Source organism: Typopeltis vanoorti, chromosome 6, assembly GCF_054136105.1.
Source record: "Typopeltis vanoorti isolate ZY-2024b chromosome 6, IOZ_Tvanoo_1.0, whole genome shotgun sequence".
Lineage (NCBI taxonomy): Eukaryota > Metazoa > Arthropoda > Arachnida > Uropygi > Thelyphonidae > Typopeltis > Typopeltis vanoorti.
The window spans coordinates 41,152,734-41,176,325 of NC_143554.1; the positions used below are offsets into that span (position 1 = coordinate 41,152,734).

The window sequence follows — 23,592 nt, forward strand, 5'->3', positions numbered from 1 at the left end:
CGAGTTGGGAATATATGTTTCCATGCCAGTGAGGATTACTTTAGTGATAAGTTTGGTGCATATGTTTGGATTGGAAGACTGGAAACAATAGTCCAACCATGGAAATGAAGCATGGTAGTCTCGGAGCATAACAACAGGGCATTATAACAGTGCCAAGTGGGACCACTTGGCACTGTTATAATGCCAAACTACTCTTGTGTGGGAGTGACTGTGTAAGCATAGTTGCATGAGAGGAGGAGATGAGCACTAGATTGTGGTCAGAATTACCTAGGGAGCTCACTACATATTTGGAAGGGTCATTGGTAAGGAAGATATCTAGTATATTTGGGGAATGGTTCAGGTTAACTGGAATTCTGGTTGGCATGTGAACAATTAGTGTAAGGTCATTAGTGATGGCAAATGTTTCAGCATCTCTGCCTGCAAGATCCGTACAACTGGAGGAGGAAAGCTAGCTGGCGTTATGGACATGATTTGAGTTTCTGCTAAAAAGAGTATGTGAGGTTTGGTGGATTGCAGATGGTAGTCGACACTATTAAGGTTAGAGTTGAGGCCACGTATGTTGGTGAAGTGGATATGCAAGGTTCTGTGAGGCATGTATTTGATTGCAAGGGTCTTGCACATTAGCTACTGGTGGCGTCACTTAAATTTTGCACTAGTTTGGCTTGTTTGTAGTCTATGATTCAACTGTTGTCTCCATTTTGGCATTTTTCTTCAAATCATCTTCGAAGTCGGTGCCTTTGTTCCCTCTGGAGAAATGTTAAGTGAGGTTGAGCATGTATGTGCAATTGGGGGAAAGTGTCCTTTAACTTGTTATTTATCACCTTTATTAATTTGGATGCGCTTATCAATGTGTCACAGGTCACTTTCAGAAGAGGTAGAAAGTTCGTTCTATTCTTTCTTTGTTCATGGGTCCGAAACAATGGCAGCTGACAATGTTTCTGGGATCGAAGTTGCATTCTCCTGCTAATTTGCTGATGTCGTCTTTTAACGATTTACTGTTTTCCGTCGGAAAGTTGAGAATAATGGTGCTGAGTCTCTTGTTTTCAGCCTCAATCGACTTGTGTGTCGTCGATGTGATTACGTCGCGGAATTCGTTAGCAGGCAAGGGTGCACTTGCGATCAGGCGCTGGTTGTCAAGTATCTCGAGCTTAGTTTCCAGCACTCGGATTTTGGGAAAGACAGTTTCGATCATAGTATTAAGGTGTCAGAGCAAGACAGATTAGGACGAGGAGGCTTGGCTTTAAAAAGAATTACTCTGAATTTAAAGCACTGAAATCACTGAAGAATAATAATAATTTAATTATTACAAAAGCTGACGAAGGGAAGGCTGTATTTATTCAAGATAGGAAGGAACATGAGAGAAAAATGTCTCTATTACTCCGCGACTATTTAACTTATAGGTCCCTTACATCAGATCCTACCGGGAGTCAATTGAAGAGACTTAATTCTCTTATAGATAATGTATCTACATGGGATGAAGATCAAAAGAAAAAACTTAAAACCTTCTTCGGTCGTCCACTAGATTGTATGGTCTTCCGAAAGTTCATAAACCAGGTATTCCATTGAGGCCAGTGGAAGATTGTATAGGTTGTCCCACTTATAAAATTTCTAAATTTTTATCGAATTTACTCACTTCTTCAACTAGAAGAACTGATAATTTCATAAAATATACTTTGGGTTTCAAAAATAAAACTTCAGATCTTCATTTGGATGTTTCGATATTATGATCAGTTTAGATGTTGTTTCTTTATTTACAAATGTTCCTTTATCTGAAAGCATTGAATTACTGCAACAAGAATTTCCTTTAGACATTGTAAAAATATTTGATTGTGTAATACATTCTGGTTATTTTTCCTTTAAAAATAACTTGTATCAACAAATTGAAGGAACAGCAATGGGCAATCCTCTTTCTCCTGCTATAGCCAACTTCTTTATGGAGCACTTTGAACAATGTATTTTTGACAACGTTTCTCCCAGACCTATTCATTGGTTCAGATATGTTGACGACATTTTTGCTATCTGGAACGGCTCTTTTGATGAACTTCAACAGTTTTTCTCTAAGTTAAATGCACTTCATCCAAGGATCCAGTTCACCGTAGAAGTAGAATCAAATAAGCCGTTAGCCTTTTAAGATCTTTTAATTCTTTGCCAACCAGATAGTAACTTACATTTCTCAGTCTATTGAAAGAAGACTCATACAGGCCATTATATTCGTGCTGAATCTCATCACCATCCCAGTCAAAAGGCAGGAACTATTAAAACACCGGTTCATCGGGCCCACTCCTTTTGTTCTTTAGACGATCTGTTACAAAAAGAACTGCAATATATTATTTCCTCATTTTTATCTAATGGATATACGAATTCCTTCATCAAAAGAGCTTTGAGTAGTTTTAAGTCTTTGAATTGTCTTCCTCTTCAAATACAGTAGAAATAACGTGCATTCCTATCCCTTATGTGCAAGGCATCAGTGAACGTATAGCAAAAGTTTTAAAACCACTGAATATTTTTGTTGCCTTTCGACTTTTCAGAAAAATCTCCACCTTTCTCACTTCTCCAAAGGACAAGCTTCCACATCTTAGTTAACCAGGTGTCTACCAGATTCCTTGCTCTTGTGGATTATCCTATTTCGGACAAAACAGGAAGATCTGCCTCTATTCGGCTAGAAGAATACCAGTCTTATATTCAATACCTTGAACTTGAACAGTCTGGACTTGCAGAACATGCCATCATCACTAGACATAGAGTTCATTGGAACAAGACAAGGGTCCTTCACAAAAGTTAGTTCCTCATGGAACGGCTTTATAAAGAAACATGTGAAACTCTACTTCACTCTCCTAACTTAAATAGATCCGATGGTTTACGTCTATACCCTTTATGGGAGATAGTACTTTATAAATCAGCTAATCTTTCCTAACTTTTTATTGTATACACATATATATTTTTTTTTATTTTAATTACCCTTTTTTTTAAGTTAGGAAATTTATTGACCTTTTTTTTAGTTGTCTTACATTAGCTACTTAGGTGGTACCCTTTGGAATTGTCAGTTATTGTTCAATTAGCTTTATAAATGTACTGAAGATGCCTGTGATACACAGGTGAAAATTATACTATTAAATAATAATTTACGTGAGTTATTCCATTATTATATTTTTGAATTCATATGTCTGCTCATGGTATTTCCTTATTAAAACAGGTAATAGTTAATCAAGATGATGTACAGAGATTATACGATTTAAATAGACTGGTAGTATGGATAAAACATAATGGGTGTCAATTTAATGTGAAAAGTGTGAAGTTATGCATTTTGAGATACAAACATTACAAGCTGTACCACAATGAGGAAACTGTACTCTGGGAAACTGATGAAGGCAGGGATTTGGACGTAGTAGTAGTAGATAGAGATAAAGTTAAAGAGGCATATTGGTAAAGTAGCCATTGCTAAAGTTCACAAGATTACTTCATTATTGAAGAACACACTAACAAGGGAGTTATTGTTCCTCTTTATAAAGCCTTAATAGAATCATATCTGGTCATCCGGGTTTCTTGGGGACAGTAGGTGGTGGAGAGGATCCAGAGGAGAGTAACCAAAAAGTGGACTGTGGAATGCTTTCCTATGAGGATAGATTGAGTGTTTGTAGATTGCAAAAGTTGGTTCATAGGTGAAAAAAGGTGGATATGATGGAAACATTGAAGTTACTTAAAGGATCTTATAGAATTATGCAGGGGAAATATTTCAACACTTGGCAAGAGGTAGCAGAACAAAAGGTCAACCCTTGAAGTTGGAGTAAAAATGTGGTTGGCAAGGGTGGGAGGACTAGATTCTTTTGCATGGAGAGTGGTGAATGAATGGAATGAGTTGCCTGAATGAAATGTGAATGCTTTGTTAAGGGTTTCAAGAAAAGGTACAACAGATATTGTGTTGATAGTTTGTCTTAGAGCTCCATGGAGGTGCCCATGCAATAATAATAATAATTATTATTATATATATATAAGATAGTAAACCTTTTTTTTTTTCCTTTTAACTATAACTACTCACTCACTTCCTTCAGAGGTTTCAGCTTTGAGAGCCTCCAATTCAGTGTCGTTCATTACAGAAGTAATTAATTTTGTCCACGTTTGCAAGGCATCCTGCAGAAAAATATTTTCAAGTATTCAGGTATTTTAAATAACATAAGTTTCTTCTAAATCTGTAATAATATAATAATAACTTTTCTTTTATGATAGCTGATTTTCACTGACATAACGAGACTAGCACCACACTAGAACTATGAAATCTGAAAAACATTACCATCAACAGGTGTGCAAACACGAGGTAAAATTATTATTTATTATTCAGACCTCTACGCGGGGTCTTATGATGCATTGTGAGAGATCATATGATTTAAAGTCATAAAGTCAACTCATAACTAATTCAATGACAATAACACTCAGAACTCACCAAAAAAAAAAAAAAACTAGTTCTCACATTCTTCCTAATATTCCTAACTTTCTAACAATTTCCAGAAATGACTCCTCAGCATTGTGAAGCAGTAAACAAAGGATCAATAAAATAGAAACAGATGAAAAAGTATTTGGTGACATATGGCAATTCCATGAACAGAGACATAATGGACTAACGACAAATGAAAGACTATTTCTCTGGTGCAAAGTGTTTGTTTGATGTTTTATGGTGCAAAGATGAATGTGGTCATACCGTGCAATTAAATGATCATAACAGTATACACGTTAAAAACAGTAAAAAAACAAATGGATAAGATAAGAATGTAAATGTGGTTCTAAAAAGTGTACAAAAACAAGTTTGAAAATACAGATAAAAAGCAGATGCAAAACAATCTATGAAAAAAAGAGAGTAAAAAAGTTCATAAAACATAAATAAAAACAACAATGTATTAAAAGGCTATATACAATAAATAACACTATAAATAAAAATAATGGAATGTGCACTGCAGAGGGTCAAAGACATGCCTTTAGACCCTTGAATACAGTGTTTCTCAAACTTTTCCTACGACAGAACATTTCACAAATCCTGAAATTTTAACGGAACATCTTGGTTAGAGTCAAGTATCATCGGTCTTGTATTCAATGTAAAGTTAAATGCACATTATCACCGAAGCAGGCTGTATCGCATCGCAAAAAAATGACAGCACATACTACAGGCATGCCGGGCTGCAGTGCATCGCATTGACCTTGCTTGTGACCGCATGTTCCTAGAATAGATACCTCCGTACTTTACTCGCACTTGGAGGTGTTGCCAACTGCGGCGGGTGAGTCAAGGCCAGCACACGCCGGCCTTAATAGCACAGTCCACACACAAAATGAGGAGTGCCTGATTTTTTAAACATGTTTGTTTGAATATCCATGAAAAATTATAAATTTTTCATGGAACACCAGTGTTCTGCAGAACATAGTTTGGGAAACCCTGCTCTAATAGATGGTATCTGAACAACAGATAGTACAGATACCTCCATTTCCCCGGAACCAGATAAAACAGTTAATATACCTAGTATCTTAGAGGGAGTCCATTTGACAACATCTCGGAAATTTTTCCCGATGAAAAACAAATGATGGATACTAGCTGTTGATACTTCTGTAAAAAAAAGAAAAAAAAATCCAAGGCTAATGAAAATAAAACCATTCAACATAGGAAGCCAATGATATCATCAGAAAGAAATAGCAAAAACATTCCTACAATGAAACTGGGGGCTCCTTCAAAACATTGATGACACCAAAACTCTCTTGCAGAAGTATAGACTGGCATAAAAAATTGTAGAGTCTGATAAAATCTGCCTGACTGTAAGGACATGGATTGGGAATATGGCTAAAATAATGCCTAATGACTGCACTGATAATTAATCTTGTGACCAGGCTTACTATCTACAGACAGGAAGAACTACTGACATCAGTTTTGGTGAACATAAAAAATACACGTGGCACTATCATTATGGTGAGTCAGGTCTAGCAGACCATGCCCTGGATACCACTACACACAGGATCAATTGGAAGAAAACAAAAGTGGTACATGGAAATCAATTATAAGTCAGAGAGATTGTTTTTAGAATCAACAGAAGCTTTAAAACATACTCCAAACCTCAACAAGTATGGTTGCATAAATTTAGTAAAAATCTGGGGACAGTCATTTCAAGACCTAATTAATATTTGTTTTCTCTCTTTTTCCAACATAGATGGTGCCTAATTATGACTTTAGTTCCTTATGTTGCCCATTACATCATTTTTTTTAACTGGTCTTACTATTATACCAAATTGTTGTTTCACATACTGTGACAAACTGTTTTTGTGCTCTGAAGATACTGGATATAACATCAGCAAATAAGTTAATAAATATTATTTTCTTATCATTCTGTGTTGTCAACAATACCATGAAAATAAATAACATGTTCTGACTGAGTCAGATAGCAACTACTTCAACATTTGTATTAAGTGGGACTTGATGGAAGGGGATATATTTGACCACAAGAATGGCAACTCTGCCGTGGAGAAGTTGCCATTCTCGTGGGCTTCAGGTATGTTTCTTGGACTTTAGTTCCATGCTAGTTGATACTTCTGCAAGAAAGTTTTGATATCATTGATGTTTTGAGGGAGCCTACATTTCCATTATAGGAATATTTTTGCTATTTCTTTTTGGTGATATCATTGGCTTCTTATGTTGAATGGGTTTAATTAGCCTTGGATTTTTTTCCCCCCTTTTTACAGAAGTATGAACAGCTAGTATCCATCATTTCTTTTTCACCAGGGAAAAATATCTGATACTTTGACCTTCTGCAGTGCACATTCCATTATCTTTATAATCAGTGGATGTTGATGTAGTGCAAATATTTTTGACATGTCCTCTAGAGTAAGTCTGTGTCTATTGTTTTCTTTTATGTGCTCTAGAGCAGCACTTCCGAAACTGTGGGCCATGGCCCCCTTGGGAGCCGTTAGTTTTGCTGAGGGACCCATGAAATAACGAAAACAAATTTAAAATGTTTTAAGACTAAGTGTGCCATGTCAAATGTGTATGTAAGATGCTAAAAATGTAATATTTGCATTTGATTTTTGTAATATTCGCTGTGTATGTTTTGTATTGAATATAAATACAATAAATATTATAATAATAACATATGTCTGTAATACGAATTATTTTTTCTCGAAGGGGGCTGTGAATATTTTAATTTTTTCAAGGGGGCCTTTACATCCATTAGTTTGGGAAACACTGCTCTAGAAAGATGGCAGGCAGATCATACTGTTCATGGATGTTGTAATTATGAGAAGGTAGGACTGATATATGCGTTCAAGTTCCCACAGAATGTGGGAACTCATATGGCAGTTCTAAATTTTCTTTAGAACTGCCACATGAGGGTTTATCACTAGATGCTGTTGAATTTGTAGTCTACTGCTGCCTTGCCTCAGGATAAGTGATGCACTATTCAGTTTAATTTTTTTGGATCTCTTTTTCATCTTTCCACCTTTGGCATGCTTTGGAGTATGCTAGGTGATCTTTCTCACAATTAGGATATTTTGGTGGTTTTGCACCTACACTCTTTACTGCCACATCAGGCACAGATACCAGAGTTTCAACATAGTTTGAAATGACCATACTTTTGACATCTGAAAAAGTACACAATGTTTTGGGATGTACAGCCCTGGTCAGAACCCAGTAACCATGTATATGTATAAGTACTCGCCTCATGACTGTCATTCTCTGATCTTTTAATTTGGAGCAGATCACTTCGTCTGGTATGTCAAGGAGATCCCACTCAGTTATTACTACTCAAGAGTAGTTCAATGGTTTGTGAAGGGTGTTCACGACTGGTATTCCCACTCCCCAATAGCTGTTGCAAAAAGAATCTCCTGCGATTGAGTTTGTAATGCTTCTACCAGGATATCCCCTGAATGGAGTTTCATCACTGATTTTGGGGATCTGCTAATCCTTCTGAATGAAGAAGAGGGGCATTTTCCCAAGTGCCCATGAACCAGTGAGTGTAGTATTAAAAACATTAGTGCTATTGCTGTCCCCGATGTATTTTGTTTTCATTTGATATTTCGATGGTTTATTGACATGCTTAGGGCTTGTTAGGATGAAGAAGTGTTAGCTCTCAGTTAAATTTTAATTTGGCATCAGAGCTCCCTACCTAGATGGCACATATGCATACTACCTCTCTGGCAAGCAATGGCTGTCCTTGGAAAGTCAGGGCATGGAATCATCTTTCTTTGGAATTATATTTATCATTGCTTTGCAATCTGAATATCTTTTTCCCCTCTAGTACATTATTAAAATATATCACTTGCAGTTTATCATAAGTAATAATTACTTAGTTTTTAAAAATCAGTCTATGTAACTGGGAATTTTTAAATATGTACATAATTTGCATAAGATCTCTAGAGATAGCAAATTGAAAAGGAAAGCCAGTTGGAGTTAAAATCACTAATAAAAATAACTTCACAATTAGGAAAGTTAAAATGGAGAAAAACCAACATTTAAAGAAAGAAAATAAAAAAAATTCAGACTGATTGGTAGTATCCAAAGAACAATTAGAGAGAATAGATAAATCTGGTAGAATGCGACTGAGAGAACTTCAGCCAAAGAAGATCAAAAAGAGGATATTCAAAGTTGGAAAAAACTATGTGGTATATCAGAGTGAACATATGTGTAAATGTTGCCTTTGAAATTAAAAAAGCCAAAGAATGTGTAACTGGGAAAGCTGAGATGAGTATTGCTTACAGAATCTGAAACTTGCGTTTCTGTTAAGAAAAATGGCTGCAGGTTTGCAATTGGTGAAGGAAATTAACTCACTGGAACTAAGACAACATATATGGATGAAATTAATAAGTCCTGGGGTGTTTGCCATTTTCTGGATTTAATTATTCTCTGTTCATGGTAGGTTGTTTGAGTGTTTTGGAGAAACATGAAATATACAGTAACATTCTTTACACCTATAATCTGCTGGAGTGTGTCTGGAGGGACTACACAACAAGTGTAGTCTTCAGACACACTCCAGCAGAAAACAGCAAGGGCAAAATTATTTATCTGAGGACATGGAACCCTACTAAAGCATTTTCGTACAGTATGCTATCCAACAGCCAATCTATGAAATAATCATTTTAAAGCTGCACCCTCAAAAGAAAATATTCAGTCTCTTTCCATGATGTCTGACATACATGCTGAGGTTGTTTAACATAAGTCCGTGGATGGTTTCCTGTCTCTGGATTTCTCTATCCCAACACTGGAGCTTGAAATTAAAATTCTATTCATTTTGATGATGACAGTACACTCCATTCTTCAGTGAACAAAATCTTCAATTCAACCTCATTCAAGAAACCAACTAGTATTCAAATGACTCGAGATATGTCTTCAACAGTGATATCTTTACTATTCTCCAGTGGCATGAATTCATATACTAATAAAATTCAAACTATGAAAAGACAACCCTGCCTTATTTCTTATAAGAAAACTCTTGCTTGGATGGTACACCAAAAACCATTATTAGATTAGAATGCTATCTAGAATATCAATTTGCTTAAGATATGATCTCTTTTACAGATTTCCTCCAACCAGTTTCTCATAGATGACCTGTTTCTGCAGTATGCCTTTTCTAAAAGGATTTTCATGAGTTACTAATCACCAAAGTGGCTACCACTTTAGTATCCTCTGATTATATTCCTTTGAATGTAAAAACATCAGCAGCTGCTGGCCAACAATTTGGCTTCAAACTTATAAAACCAACTTCCACCCTTTTGTTCTTTGTAATAGCCTTCCCAATATCATTTTCCATGAGGAGGACTACAACCACCTACTGTTTAAGAAATACATTACCACATCCCTTCTTTCTTCTGATCACTTACCATATACAACACTCTTGTATTATACATGTAGTGACCTCTTGTGTTAATACATAAACAATTTAGCAATGACATTTGTTAAATGAAGATGATGAAGGACTATTCTATCAACAACAGAACTATGTATGGAAGAAGAAGAAGAAGGGAATATGACAGAATGGAAGAAGAAGGGAATATGACAGAATGGAAGAAGAAGGGAATATGACAGAATGGAAGAAGAAGGGAATATGACAGAAAGAATGTAGGCACACTCATTCTGTCATATTCTCTTCTTTGGAATGTTGGATTAGCAGGAAAACAAAGTGAAGAAACTATCCACTGAAAGATGACAGAAGCAGAGAGGAAGCTAGCAATTGAATTGCAATGGTTGAAAGGCAGACCATGAGGGTGACAGTTTGCAGAGAGGTAGGAAAGGAAATCAACTGTGCACTGCAAGTAACAGCATTCAGTGATAGATGAAGATTAACAAATTGGGTAAGTATCCATGTAGAGAAGCGAGTTAAGTGGATAAACAGCTCAATAGCAGACATACGAGGGACGTCCAGAAAGTAAGTTCCGTTTTTAAATATTTTCACTGCAGCACTGCGATTGCAACAGTGCGCATGTACACTGCCACTGTACACCAAGAAGCGTACAATGGTAGTGTACGTTTCTTGATGTGTGTTTATGTCTAAGAAAATCGAATTGCCTGCTGCATGTAAAATCAAATCGAAGATGGGTAAAACTTTTTAATGAAGGAAGGACAGACGTGCATGATGATGAATGAAGCAGGCAACCATCTTTAGTGACTGACGATTTGAACTAACGCCTAACATGCAGCCAGCACAACACAACATCTTCTCGCCACCTTCAGTTAGGAACAATTCCATCATCCCCCATACAGTCCTGACCTCACACCAAGAGACTTTCACCTGTTCAAACATCTGAAATCTTTCCTTGGTGGCCGGCGGTTTCAAGATCGCGACAAGGTCAAAGAAGCAGTCAATACGTGATTTGCGTCACCTTAAACAACGAAGGTATACAACTCTTGGTTTCCCAAGTGCCTAACAATGGCAAAAATTACGTAGGAAAGTAGTGAAAGAGGTCTACTTTAATATCCAATAGTTTTTTTGTAAGTATGTTTTTGTTTCTCTAACAGCCTATCGGAACTTACTTTCTGGAAGTCCCTCGTATGTTAATTTTTTATTTATTTATTTATTTTTAAACAGTCTGAATATATGCTTGTGTGCATACTATTGAGGTATGTATCATTTGAGCAGAAAATAACATGATGGCTATTTTCAATGCTCTGATGGTATGGTTAATCCTATCTGCATAGTGTATTATGGCAATCAGTTGCATGTGTTCTGGCCAGCATGCCTGTTTTGTGAGATGAAAAATATGTTTCCAGAAGAAAAAATCTTTTCATCTTTGCATGAGCCCGGCTAACTAGCCAACTTAAAAATCCTGATTAAGGTTCTTTGCATCCTAGATGGGATTTGAACATAGATCTTTCTGACCAAAGGATCTCATCAAAACTGACAGAGATATTAAACTTAGCTCTTTTCTCTAAGTAGATATACTCCTAAATAAAATCAATGCAAGTCTCCAGAATAATTAGTTGGAATAATCAAAGAATTTAACTGAATAACAAAATTTGACATGAAAATTAGCAATAAAAACCTACACTATGAAAAGGTGGCAGAAACATGAAACTTCAACTATATTCTCAATGGAAAAACCCAAATAACAAGTATGTTATGTAGATGACAAATTAAACATGGAAATATGTAATTTCCGTATTTAATAGAAATAAGCAAAGCTGGTATTGTACAGAACCAGGTGAATAGAGTTCTATGAAATAAGAGAAAAATTAAGAGCCAAAATACTAAACTAGCAGTAAACAAACCAATTTTAACTTATGGATCTGAGCGTTGGGTTAGAAATAAATCAGTTGATCAAAGACTGGAGACAACTGATATGAAAGTTCTGAGAAAGATTAGAGAAGTGAACAAATGGCATTAATGACAGAATTACATTAAAAATAACGATATCAGGAAGGAACATGACATGTTAACATTCAGGAATGCATGAATCAAGGTCAGTCACTTAATGGGAAAGGAGAGGTTAGCAAGAGATGGCAAGAAAAGACCCAGAGGACGACCAAGAAGTATCGATAATATGACAATACTGAAGTCAGATAAGTGATAGATTCATTTAGAGGAAAATCTTTTTTTGATTAATTTTTAGTTAATTTTCTTTTTTTAATAATTATTAATTTTTTTAACACACACACAAAACCTATTGTGTTAAACATGTAAAATTCACTATTTGCTATTTATACCTCTTAATGGTGAATGGGATCTAATCATCGAAGGACACATTACCATGCAAAAGTGTTGCAAGTATGCATACCCACACCTGTGATCCGTTTTTGAGAAGGTCGGTGCACTATATAAATGGAGTCAATGTTAAGTGCATTTTTTTAAAATGATTTTTTATCCCTGGTGAAAATGTAAACCCATAAGTGAACATCGAAAGTTATGAAAAGTGGCTTTTCACATGTATCTTTCAACAGAAAATAAAAAAATCACTAATATAAAGGAACATTGCATATAGTCAAATGAAGTTATTCTGTTGCATAGCTAAGTTTACTTAATGTTTTTCATTGTCAAAATTAAGACAGATCGATGAGAATTATCAACGACTTATGGTGATACAGCCAGGAAGTGAGATATTCACTCAGATTTGGAATGTTCAGTTGGGCAGAAGATATGCATTCTGAGAAAAAAAGTTATACCTCTTAATTATTATTTTTACGGCTATTTTTGCTGTAAAAATAATAATTTAGGAGTGGCCCTTATTTTAAAAACATTTGCTTTTTACTGAAGAATTCTTAGGGCATTATAGGTGTATTTTAAAAATAAATATATGCAAACTAGTAGAGGAAGAAATTTTGCATCTACCTTATTTGGATGTTAGGTTGTCTTCTTCTGCATATTTCTGCTGTTAGGCAGTTAAAAGGAGAGGGGTTAGAAACGTGGGGGGGAGAATTGAGGGAAGGTGGGAAATTAATTAGAAAACCCGGATTTTTTTTAAAATAATATATATATATATATGTCAAAGATACCAAGCTATTTTAAACTTCGTTTAAACTTTCTACATACATACATAGATATATATATTAGGATAACCAAGTTATTTTATAAACTTGGTTATTTTAAATCCTAATCCCAAGTATGCAAACAATTAAGTTTGCGCCTGAAACAAAGTTCAAGTCTAAAGATGGTACAACACCAGGGCAACTCATTGTAAAGGTGAGTAAAGCTCTGATCACTATTCTTAGTATTTTCCCATAATGTAAAGCACATCTCAAAGATGTATACTGCAATGCATTATGGGTGGGTTTACTACCCAAAAGGTTTCAACCTTTTTTGAGGTCTCCTCAGTGAGTAGCTAGACCCTAAATACCAAGGTTATTTGAGGTCTCCTTAGTGAGTAGCTAGACCCTAAATACCACGGGTAAAGCTCTGATCACTATTCTTAGTATTTTCCCATAATGTAAAGCACATCTCACTAGAAGATGTATACTGCAATGCATTCTGGGTGGGGTCTCTACCCAGACCAGTTTCAACCTTTTTGAGGTCTCCTCAGTGAGTAGCTAGACCCCAAATACCAAGGTTATTTGAGGTCTCCTCAGTGAGTAGCTAGACCCTAAATACCAAGGTTATTTGAGGTCTCCTTAGTGAGTAGCTAGACCCTAAATACCAAGGTTATAGTAATACGGAGCCTTATCAACTTTACCTATAGAAGTTGCAACAAGGTGTTTTTATTTTTAATAAAAATCTCTGGAGAAGATATAGATGTAATAAATTTTTTAATTTGGGGATATTGTATATTAGGATAACCAAGTTATTTTATAAATTTGGTTATTGTGACTCCTATTCCCAAGTATGCAAACAATTCAGTTTGCGCCTGAAACAAAGTTCAAGTCTCAAGATGGTACAACACCAGGGCAACTCATTGTAAAGGTGGGTAAAGCTCTGATCACTATTCTTAGTATTTTCCCATAATGTAAAGCGCATCTCACTAGAAGATGTATACTACAATGAATTCTGGGTGGGGTCACTACCCAGACCGGTTTCAACCTTTTTTGAGGTCTCCTCAGTGAGTAGTTAGACCCTAAATTTTGCATACTTCGGATTAGGAGTAAAAATAACCAAGTTTATAAAATAACTTGGTTATCCTAATATACAATATCCCCAAGTTAAAAAATTTATTACATCTATATCTCCTCCAGAGATTTTTATTAAAAATAAAAACACCTTGTTGCAACTTCTATAGGTAAAGTTGATAAGGCTCCATATTACTATAACCTTGGTAGTTAGGGTCTAGCTACTCACTGAGGAGACCTCAAAAAAGGTTGAAACCGGTCTGGGTAGTGACCCCACCCATAATGCATTGCAGTGTACATGTTCTAGTGAGATGTGCTTTACATTATGGGAAAATACTAAGAATAGTGATCAGAGCTTTACCCACTTTACAATGAGTTGCCCTGGTGTTGTACCATCTTTAGACTTGAACTTTGTTTCAGGTGCAAACTGAATTGTTTGCATATTTGGGATTAGGAGTTAAAATACTGAAGTTTATAAAATAACTTGGTTATCCTAATATACAATATCCCCAAGTTAAAAAATTTATTACATATATATATATATATATATAAATATATATATTATTATATTTAAGGGCGCTTCTTTGGGGAAGGGTTTTATGGAAAACAGGGATGGAAGAGAGCGCTAACAGGGTGCAAGCCGTTTTGATCGTGCTATCGTCATTGGCTCGCACCCCGTTAACGCTCTTCCTGCCCCTGTTTCCCATAAAACCCTTCCCAAAGAAGTGCCCTTAAACATAATAATATATATGTATATATATTATTTAAAAAAAAAACAAGTTTTCTAATTAATTTCCCACCTTGCCTCAACCCCCCCCCCCCTCCTTTTAACAGCCTAACAGCAGAAGTATGTAGAACAAAGACAACCTAATATTCAAACAAGGTATGTGCAAAATTTCTTCCTCTATTAGTCTGCATATATTTATCTTTAAAATACACTTATATTGCTCTAAGAATTTTTGAGTAAAAAGCCAATGTTTTTAAAATAGGGGACACTCCTAAATGAAAACAGGCCAAAAATAGCTGTAAAAATAACAGTTTTTAAGGGGAGTAACATGGGAATTTCCCAGAAATAATACCTATACCTCTTAAGATTTCATATTTATAACCGAAAATGTGTTTTGTTTTTTTTTATATCTAAGCAAACAAACAGCAGATTTAACATTTTAAAAATGACTACTAATTGATACTTCAAGATAAATTGAGTGGCCTGATGTTAATTAATTTCTATAAGTCATCCTGAATCTTGGGGAAAAAAAATTAAAGGTGGAGCACTGCTCTTTAACTAAATAGATAAAAAAGCATTTATTACTTCAAGATTTTAGGCAAGCAGTTATGGAGGGCAACAACAAAAGGAAGATTTATATCGTCAACTGATAAAAACATCATTCATCCCTCCTACATTCAGTTCCTTCTTAATGAAGGACTAATTTTATTTGGTTCTAGATCATTTAAATAGAAATTAAGTTGCTATTTCTCCTGTGTTTGTTTGAATAGGATAAATTTTAATGCTAATTAAAGATATGAAAGTTACAGCAAGCACTCGTTCAGAATGTCTACAATTGCCTTGAGATTAGCAACTGAATAAACATTATGATCCAGAATCAATGAATGGTATAAGGAAGCCCTTCATTTTCCAGGTTTTATTCCATATCACCTCTTTGTTTTGTCTAGAAAACTCATTACAACTAACAGACAATAAATTGAATCCATGTTACTTTTGATTTTGATGTTAAATTGTAATGTACTTTTGCCTGAGCATGACTGACAGCTGTTCATACTGTCTATTGCAGTGTTTCTCAAACTTCAGATATCTGTGTACTCCTTCTTAAATTTTCATTATTACCACATACCCCTTATGAAAATAATAATAATAAATAAATAAAGTACATTTCATTGTAAATGCCTATTTTATTTGAATTTAGATGTACATGTAAGCAAAAAATATGATTTACTTTTAATATAATAAAATTTATAAATATACTATAATTACTTAATTTAAATAATTTATCATCAATGAGAGGAGTGAAATGGTTTATGGTGGGATAAAATTTCACAAAATTCGGCTCTATAGTTGTTAATTTCAATCTCAGATGGAGTTCAACATCTATAATGCAGTTCCTCTTCTTCGTCTTAATATCTACAGCGCCGAAAATCCAACTTTGCACATATATGAACTTGAAAAAAATGAACCTTAGAGCTTTATCTGTTAATTCAGGAAATTCATTCTGTATTTGGAGATAAGTATTCTCATTGTATTTATTTTTAGGAAACCATCAGAAACTAGTTCTAAAAGTTCTTCTTCTATTGGTGACAAACCCTTTGGCATATATTTGTTGATATTGAAGGGTATCTTATCCACTCAATATTAATGTTCAATTCAGGGAAATACTTTTCTAGATTCATTTGTAAGCTTTGTAAATGCTGCATGATAGTAATTTTCATATCATCATCGATTTGTTCATTTGAACTTGCGAGCAATTCATGAAGAGATAGAAACGAGTCAAATTCTCCATTACCAACCTGCTTTTGCCATCTTTGCCAATATGCCATTCACTTTATTTTGGACATGAAATATAGAAATTTCTTTGCATTGTAAAGACAAATTAAGGTATGCTAATTGACTCAGACATTTCGACTTATGTAAATTATTTTCTTTTTCTTTCTTCAATCCAAACTTTGCATCAAGAAAAACTTGTAGTTCATTCCGAAGTTCAAATAAATGCGCAAGGACTTTTCCAGAAGAAAGCCAACGAAGTTGGAAAAGAAGTTTTATATGATTACTTCCCATTTCTTTGCAAATTTGAGAGAAAAGTCTGGCATTTAGAGTTCAGCCTTTAATACAATTTATGATTTTTACAGCATCATCCAGAACTTTTCTTAGGTCTGTAGACATCATATGTGTAGTCGCCTTCCACCCTATGTATGTAGCAGTGTGTCGACTTTGCATCTGGTGCAACAGCTTGAATCCTTGAAACAAGCCCTTTTTTAGATCCAACCATGGATTCCACCTATGCTTTTTCCAACATAACTTTTCCAATCAAGCTTGTTTTGATGCATAAATGTATTATTTATATTGTTGAATATTTCTTCTCCTGTTGTATGTTCTGGTAAGGGTTGGCAAAATAAAAGGTCGTCATGAAGTCTTTGATTTTTTTCATACCTAACGAACACTAGAAGATTTGCAAAATTTGTAATGTCGGTGGATTCATCGACTTGCAACACATAATAACGACTCTTATGTATATCAAATAATAACGTTTGCTTTATGTTTTCAGCGTTTAGTGATTCTTCGATGAACAGTACTATTTAAAAGGCAAGTCCGATCAAAAGACTTTTTTTGCATTATCTCTGATCATAATTTCTGTTATTATTTTTGCTGTAGGCTTGACCAAAGTTTCACTAATTGTTTCTGCTGCACCACTTTTTGCTATTAATAGCGACAAATGATATGAAGCTTCTAAAGCCTTCATATTTTCATCTCCTGACACGATCAATATCATTTTTTGAGATTCTTTAAATTTTTTAGTTTATTTTGAAAAAAATTCTACAGCATTTGACAACTCATGTGAATAAAGTTTATTAAAAGAAAGGAAGCCTTCTTTTAATAAACTTTGATAATAAACTGATATTCGATTCAAAATAGGTGATTTAAATTAGATGGTTTCATGCTTTCATTTTTTAAAGTTTCACCACAAATGACACAATGGAATAGGTTCCTCTTCATTTCCCGTCCATGAAAATCCACATTTCAAGTAACTCATATCATACTTACGAAGTTTTTTCATCCTCTTCCTAGCTGGTTCTTTAGAGATGTCAGACGACACACCCTTATTAATTTCATTTGATCCAGATACAACATCAACATTTTCCTGTTGCTTACAGTTATTGTATCTGCTATATTGCTCTCTTTTGTGTGTTTTATAAATCCAGTTTTTAACCAATCATCCATACTTAAGAATTTGAAAGCTAAAAAAAAAAAATACTGTATTTACTTTAATATAATTCTCATTTTTTCCCCAAAATTAAAGCTAAAAAATCATGGTGCAAGATAATATATGTGGAGATTTTCGGAAACTAAAGTTTTCAAAAAAAAAAAACTGAAAATAGGTACGACTTACCGTGAAGCTCCTATTCGCTATCGCTACTTCTGGCCTTGAGAGCAGTTTCCTTGTGTGTGCATTGTCAAAGTCATCTACCCAAATAGCATCATCTTCTTAGAAAAGCAAAAATTACCAGTAATTTACAAGACTTGAGACATATAATGAACAATCCTTCACAAATGACTAATGAGAAGTGAAATCAGAGCACGAAACAGACAGCAATGGTAAGCCAGTAGAGATAGAGAAGATATGAAGACATGCATACGATTGGTGCAGTATTAACAAAAGATCACATGACCCAAAGACAAAAGCAAGCCGACAGTTGAGTTGAAATACTAATTCTCTTCAACTGAATTCCATAATATCTGAAACACATTTGCTATATATTTCTTAGTTTTCACACATTCACGATGGGGATGGTCAAGCAAAACTAGATGTTGCCAGTGCAACATATGGTTTTGCTTGAGTCTATAAACAGTTTCTGTGGGAGGGACATGTGATTCATCAGTTAGTGCCGTTTTTATCCCAGTTGTCTCTAATTGCACTATTTGTTGAAAAATATATTACACAGCATGCAAATGTCTCTGTACCTTATTCAGTGACATAATAAAACTACTTGTTTTTCTTGTCTGCACTATAGTGGCTGTTGGGGAGGGCAATTGTAACTCGTTTATATATATATATATACATTTACAATAATGTTTTTTTTCTTAATAATGATTTCATGCATTAATGATGTATAGCCGAAAACTGTCATGTACACCTGGCAATATGTGTACCACGCTTTGAGAAACACCGGTCTATTGCTATGATGAAAGAGTGGAAATCACAATGATTTTGTAACTGCACTTGCTGCTATCCGCAAAGAGAAACTATAACTTAAAAAAAATTAAGAATGCAAAATTTGACCATGCGAAACAGATTCCTGTTCGCATGGTCAAATTTTCCATAATAATGTCTGTGAAGAGAACATTATTTCACTTATGAAATACTTGGCACACATCTGGAAAAGCAGTCATCTTCAGTTGTTGTTGTTTTTTTTTCTTCCTACATAATTATCTGAGTGAGTAGTTTATTTTGTAAAAGACTTGTAAGGGGGGGGGGGGGTTGAAGTTTCACATAAGAAATGGATGTTTGTTAAAAACCTGCTCTAGATGAGCTCATATCATTGAGATTATTATAGAGCATGTCTTTAAAAATGAGAACTGTAAGAACAGAAAATTTTATTATGTTGCTATACAAGGTAGCTATTGTCAGATGATCATTAACATGCAATTTCTACCACTGGTGTCTATTTACTTCATGGAATTTTATGGGGCCATATAGTCTGAGCTGCTTCAGCCATAATCCCAAACAACTACCAAAATACTATGTCCACTGAAATGTTCCTGTTGTAAAAAGTATATGGAAGGCAGTTGCATTACAAACTATGTCTCACCAAACTTAGCAGCAGCATATCTTCCCTAGATGGAGGAAATGTCAAGCAGACCTTTAAGTCTGTTGGTTGGTTCATTGTTTTATGGATTATTTATGCAAGGGCAAGTTGTAGGTGAGAACAACATAAAATAATAATAATAATAAAATAATGTGTTATGTGCAAAAAAAAAAAAAATATTAAGAAAAAATTAAGTTGAGCAATATGGTATCTACACCTAAATAAAATTTATAATCAAATATGTTTGCAATAAAATAATTTTTTGTAAAAATATAAAAACCTTGTGCAGTTTGTCTGAGTCCGATATCTGCTCAACTGTATATGACTTAACCAGATAAGTAAAAATTTCATTCCATTATCAAGTGAAATACTTACCCTTCACATGAACATGGCAAATGGTGAAATGCCAAAAAGAGTATAAATCATTACTGGTAGCAGTTTTCTATGTATACAAGTGCAGGTCACATACCATGAAACTCTGCTGTATAACTACAGTAATCAAGTGAGATCTGATTTCATATAATAAAATCAGGAAACACACAGCAGCACACCAACAGAGGTCTTAGATCTTGAACTATCAGTATAGATGAGTAAGAAATCAGTGCACTCTGCTCTGGATGCATTAAACAGATTCAAGCATGAAGTATGAGACTTTCTTAGTTGACAATGTGAGAGAGTGCAGGATGGAATGCAAAGCTCACATAAAGGAATGCTGTTATATTTGGTGCAGGTAATGTTGTCAACAATCATGCCAACAGAATGCATACTCTCTTTCACTAGCATACCAAATATCAATGGATGTCTGACATGTGATATATTGAATTTCCCAAAATAGAGAAAAAATACTAGTCCATGTAGGATGTTTTGGAAGGGACTTTATTTTTAGAGCATACTTAAGAGACAACTGTTTATGTCAAAGTAAAAGAGCAGGTTCATTTGCTTCGATGTAAAGATTTTGAATGGGTGATATGTGAAAAGCACCAGTAGCTATTCATATATGGTGATGAACAGGGTAGGATCCAACAGTGGCAGTTGCAGAACTGTAAACTTGGAACAAATAATTAAGCTCTGATTGAACAAATGCATGATAAAGGCAAAGTAAGAAAAACTGATCTGCAATGCCATTCTACTGAGGGTGGAGTGCAAAAGATATTCAGTACTCATTTGTACTTTCCTCTAAGTTAATGAATGTTTGCAAAGAACATAAGCTGTCAAAAATGAGTCCTAAGAACTTGAACTCTAATAAATTTTAGTTTACTCCTTTATCCAAGTGTGAGCAAACAAAGTTTGCACCTGAAAATATCTTCAGCACCATAGTAAGGTGGTGCAACTGTTGGCAACTCAGAACAAAGGTGGACCAAGCTCTCATCACTCCTTGTCTCAGTATCTCCCACCATGCAAAGCACATGTCCTTGCGGACATGTACAAAACTATGCATTGAGGGAAGGTCCACTACCTAGAACGGTTTCGACCTTTATTGAGGTCTCGTCAGTGGGAGGCAGACCCAGAGGTGGTGACACTAAGACAGAAGCAAGAGAGAGGTCATATTTACCTATATGAGTTGCCAACTGGTGTACCACCTTATTATTAAATTATTCTGGATTTAGAGAAAGATGATGGAAGTTTATTTTGCACTTGGTTAGACTCTAATAAATTTAGTTTAATCCTTTATCCAAGTGTGAGCAAACAAAGTTTGTGCCTGAAAATATCTTCAGGCTTCAGACATGTGCTTGCATGGGGGGGAGATACTGAGACAAGGAGTGATGCGCACTTGGTCCATCTTTGCTCCGAGTTGCCAACAGTTGCACCATCTTTCTACAGTCGTGAAGATATTTTCAGGTGCAAACTTTGTTTGCTCACACTTGGATAAAGGATTAAACTAAATTTATTAGAGTCTAACCAAGTGCAAAATAAACTTCCATCATCTTTCTCTAAATCCAGAGTAATTTAATAATAAGGTGGTACACACCGGTTGACAACTCATATAGGTAAATATAACCTCTCTATTGCTTCTGTTTTAGTGTCACCACCTCTGGGTCTGCCTCAAACTGATGAGACCTCAATAAAGGTCGAAACCGTTCTGGGTAGTGGCCCTTCCCTCAATGCATAGCATTATACATGTCCACAAGGACGTGTGCTCCCACCACGCAAAGCACATGTCCTTGCTGACATGTGCTTTGCATGGGAGATACTGAGACAAGGAGTGATGAGCGTTTGGTCCACCTTTGCTCCGAGTTGCACCACCTTGTTACAGTCCTGAAGATATTTTTCAGTGCAAAATTTGTTTGCTCACACTTGTATAAAGGGTTAAACTAAATTTATTACAAAATAAACTTCCAACTACTTGAACCCTGTTACTACTGGAATAATAGTTTGTTCAATCCTTAACTATTATTCTAGTATAGACAGGCATAATACTTAACTGTGTGTTTTCAGCAGAAGTGCAAACTTTTTTTTTGTTGAAAATTTAAACTCATGGCTGAGAGACCAAGAAGAGATACATCAATTGCCTTACTGTCCTATAATGCAAAGAACACTTCCTTCTGGACATGTATATCATGCAACAATATACACATCCAAAAGGTAGCAGCCCATATTTTGCATAAAGGCTGTTGACTTCCTATCAAATGCCATGATATCCCAAAATTTGCACTGTGGTAGTAAGGCAAATGAAGTGAGATCGAAAGCTTGGATATACAAGTAGTTTATGAAGATATTTCACATGCAAACTTTGTTTGCTTATATGTGAATAAACAAGAATATAATTTCTTGTCAAGTATAATTATGTAACCAAGTGAAAAAACTTTCTGCAACTATCTTTGTTCTGGAGTATTTTAGTAATATGGTGATACACCTTTTTTAGAATTGCATATGCATAACATATGATTTCTGCATTCATTCAACCTTGGTGCCTTCCTGGGTCTGGCTCCACCAATAAAAGTTAAATGAGTCTGGGTAGTGACCTATTCCACAATGAATAGCAATACACATAATAAACTTTGTCCAAAAGGAAGTGTGATTTGCAATATGAGATACTATGGCAACTGATGTGAAGTCAACAGTCTCTATATACAAGAAGTCTAGTTGTGAAGATATTTCAGGTGCAAACTTTGTTTCTATACACTTGGATAAAGGTTTAAAAAGAATATAATTTCTTATCAAGATTACTTTGTAACTAAGCTAAGCAAAAAAATTGTGTGTGTGTGTGTGTGTGTGTGTGTGTGTGTGTGTGTGTGTGTGTGTGTGTGTGTGTGTGTAAGTGGGTAAAAATAAAAAGAAGTTTGTTGGCATGTTTTTTTTTGTTTTTTGAACAGCTGAAGGTTCCAAAAGCTGTTCCAAAGAAAATAGTAGGAGAAGTTAGTTCATTTATGATTTTGGAAGAATGTAGAGAAATCATAGTGGCCAATTCAGCAGAGCACTGACCACAAAAGTATCATGAAAAAGAATCAGTCAGAAATTGAATGTCTATAAGAAAGGAAGTAGAGATGATTCTGTAAAAGACAGAGTTCATCAGTTAATCTGATTGCTCTCTTCTGAATAACATTAAATGAATAACTCATACCTGAAATGTATGAGCAGCATTCCACGTGTGGACAGATTTATAAAGTGTTACAACTGTATGGGTGACAAGTAGAGCCTTAAGTGAGAGAGTATACCTAGTTTTTTTTTTTTTTTGGCAGCTGAAAAACAGGAAAGGTTGATAGTGCAAATCAGCCCAAGAAGAGAAATCTGATCATGTTTTGATATCTGATTAATATTAAAAGTAAGGGGAAAGTGACATGGAATCTTTGTTACAGGAAATTATACAAGTTCGCGCTTTGGTAGCATTGCGATTCACAAAGTTATCCTCCCCACATTGAAGAATAAATAGTGAAGAGATCAGAATTTAAGGCATTAGTTATGGTGGATCTCGAGGTTTCTAATGACTGGGCACCACAAGGTTTGACAAATGAAAAAGGAAAGTGGATGGTACTGACATCAGCATAGTAGGGAAAGAATCTGAAGTGTGAGCAAGTAATTCATGTATAAAAGATAGACAGTAGTGAAAGTGCCAGGAGTACTCC

The 23,592-nt window shown here is 35.0% G+C and overlaps 1 protein-coding gene across 6 annotated transcripts in view; it reads right to left on the reverse strand.

Annotated features, from left to right (window-relative positions):
- Tti1 (Telo2 interacting protein 1) overlaps positions 1-23,592 on the reverse strand; it is a 729,405-nt gene that overhangs the window by 545,045 nt on the left and 160,768 nt on the right. For all 6 annotated transcript variants that reach the window (XM_090394772.1, XM_090394775.1, XM_090394771.1 and 3 more), the window contains one exon: positions 4,041-4,128. In XM_090394772.1, coding sequence (XP_090250898.1) covers positions 4,041-4,128 — 88 coding nt within the window. The remainder of the gene's footprint in view (positions 1-4,040; positions 4,129-23,592) is intronic.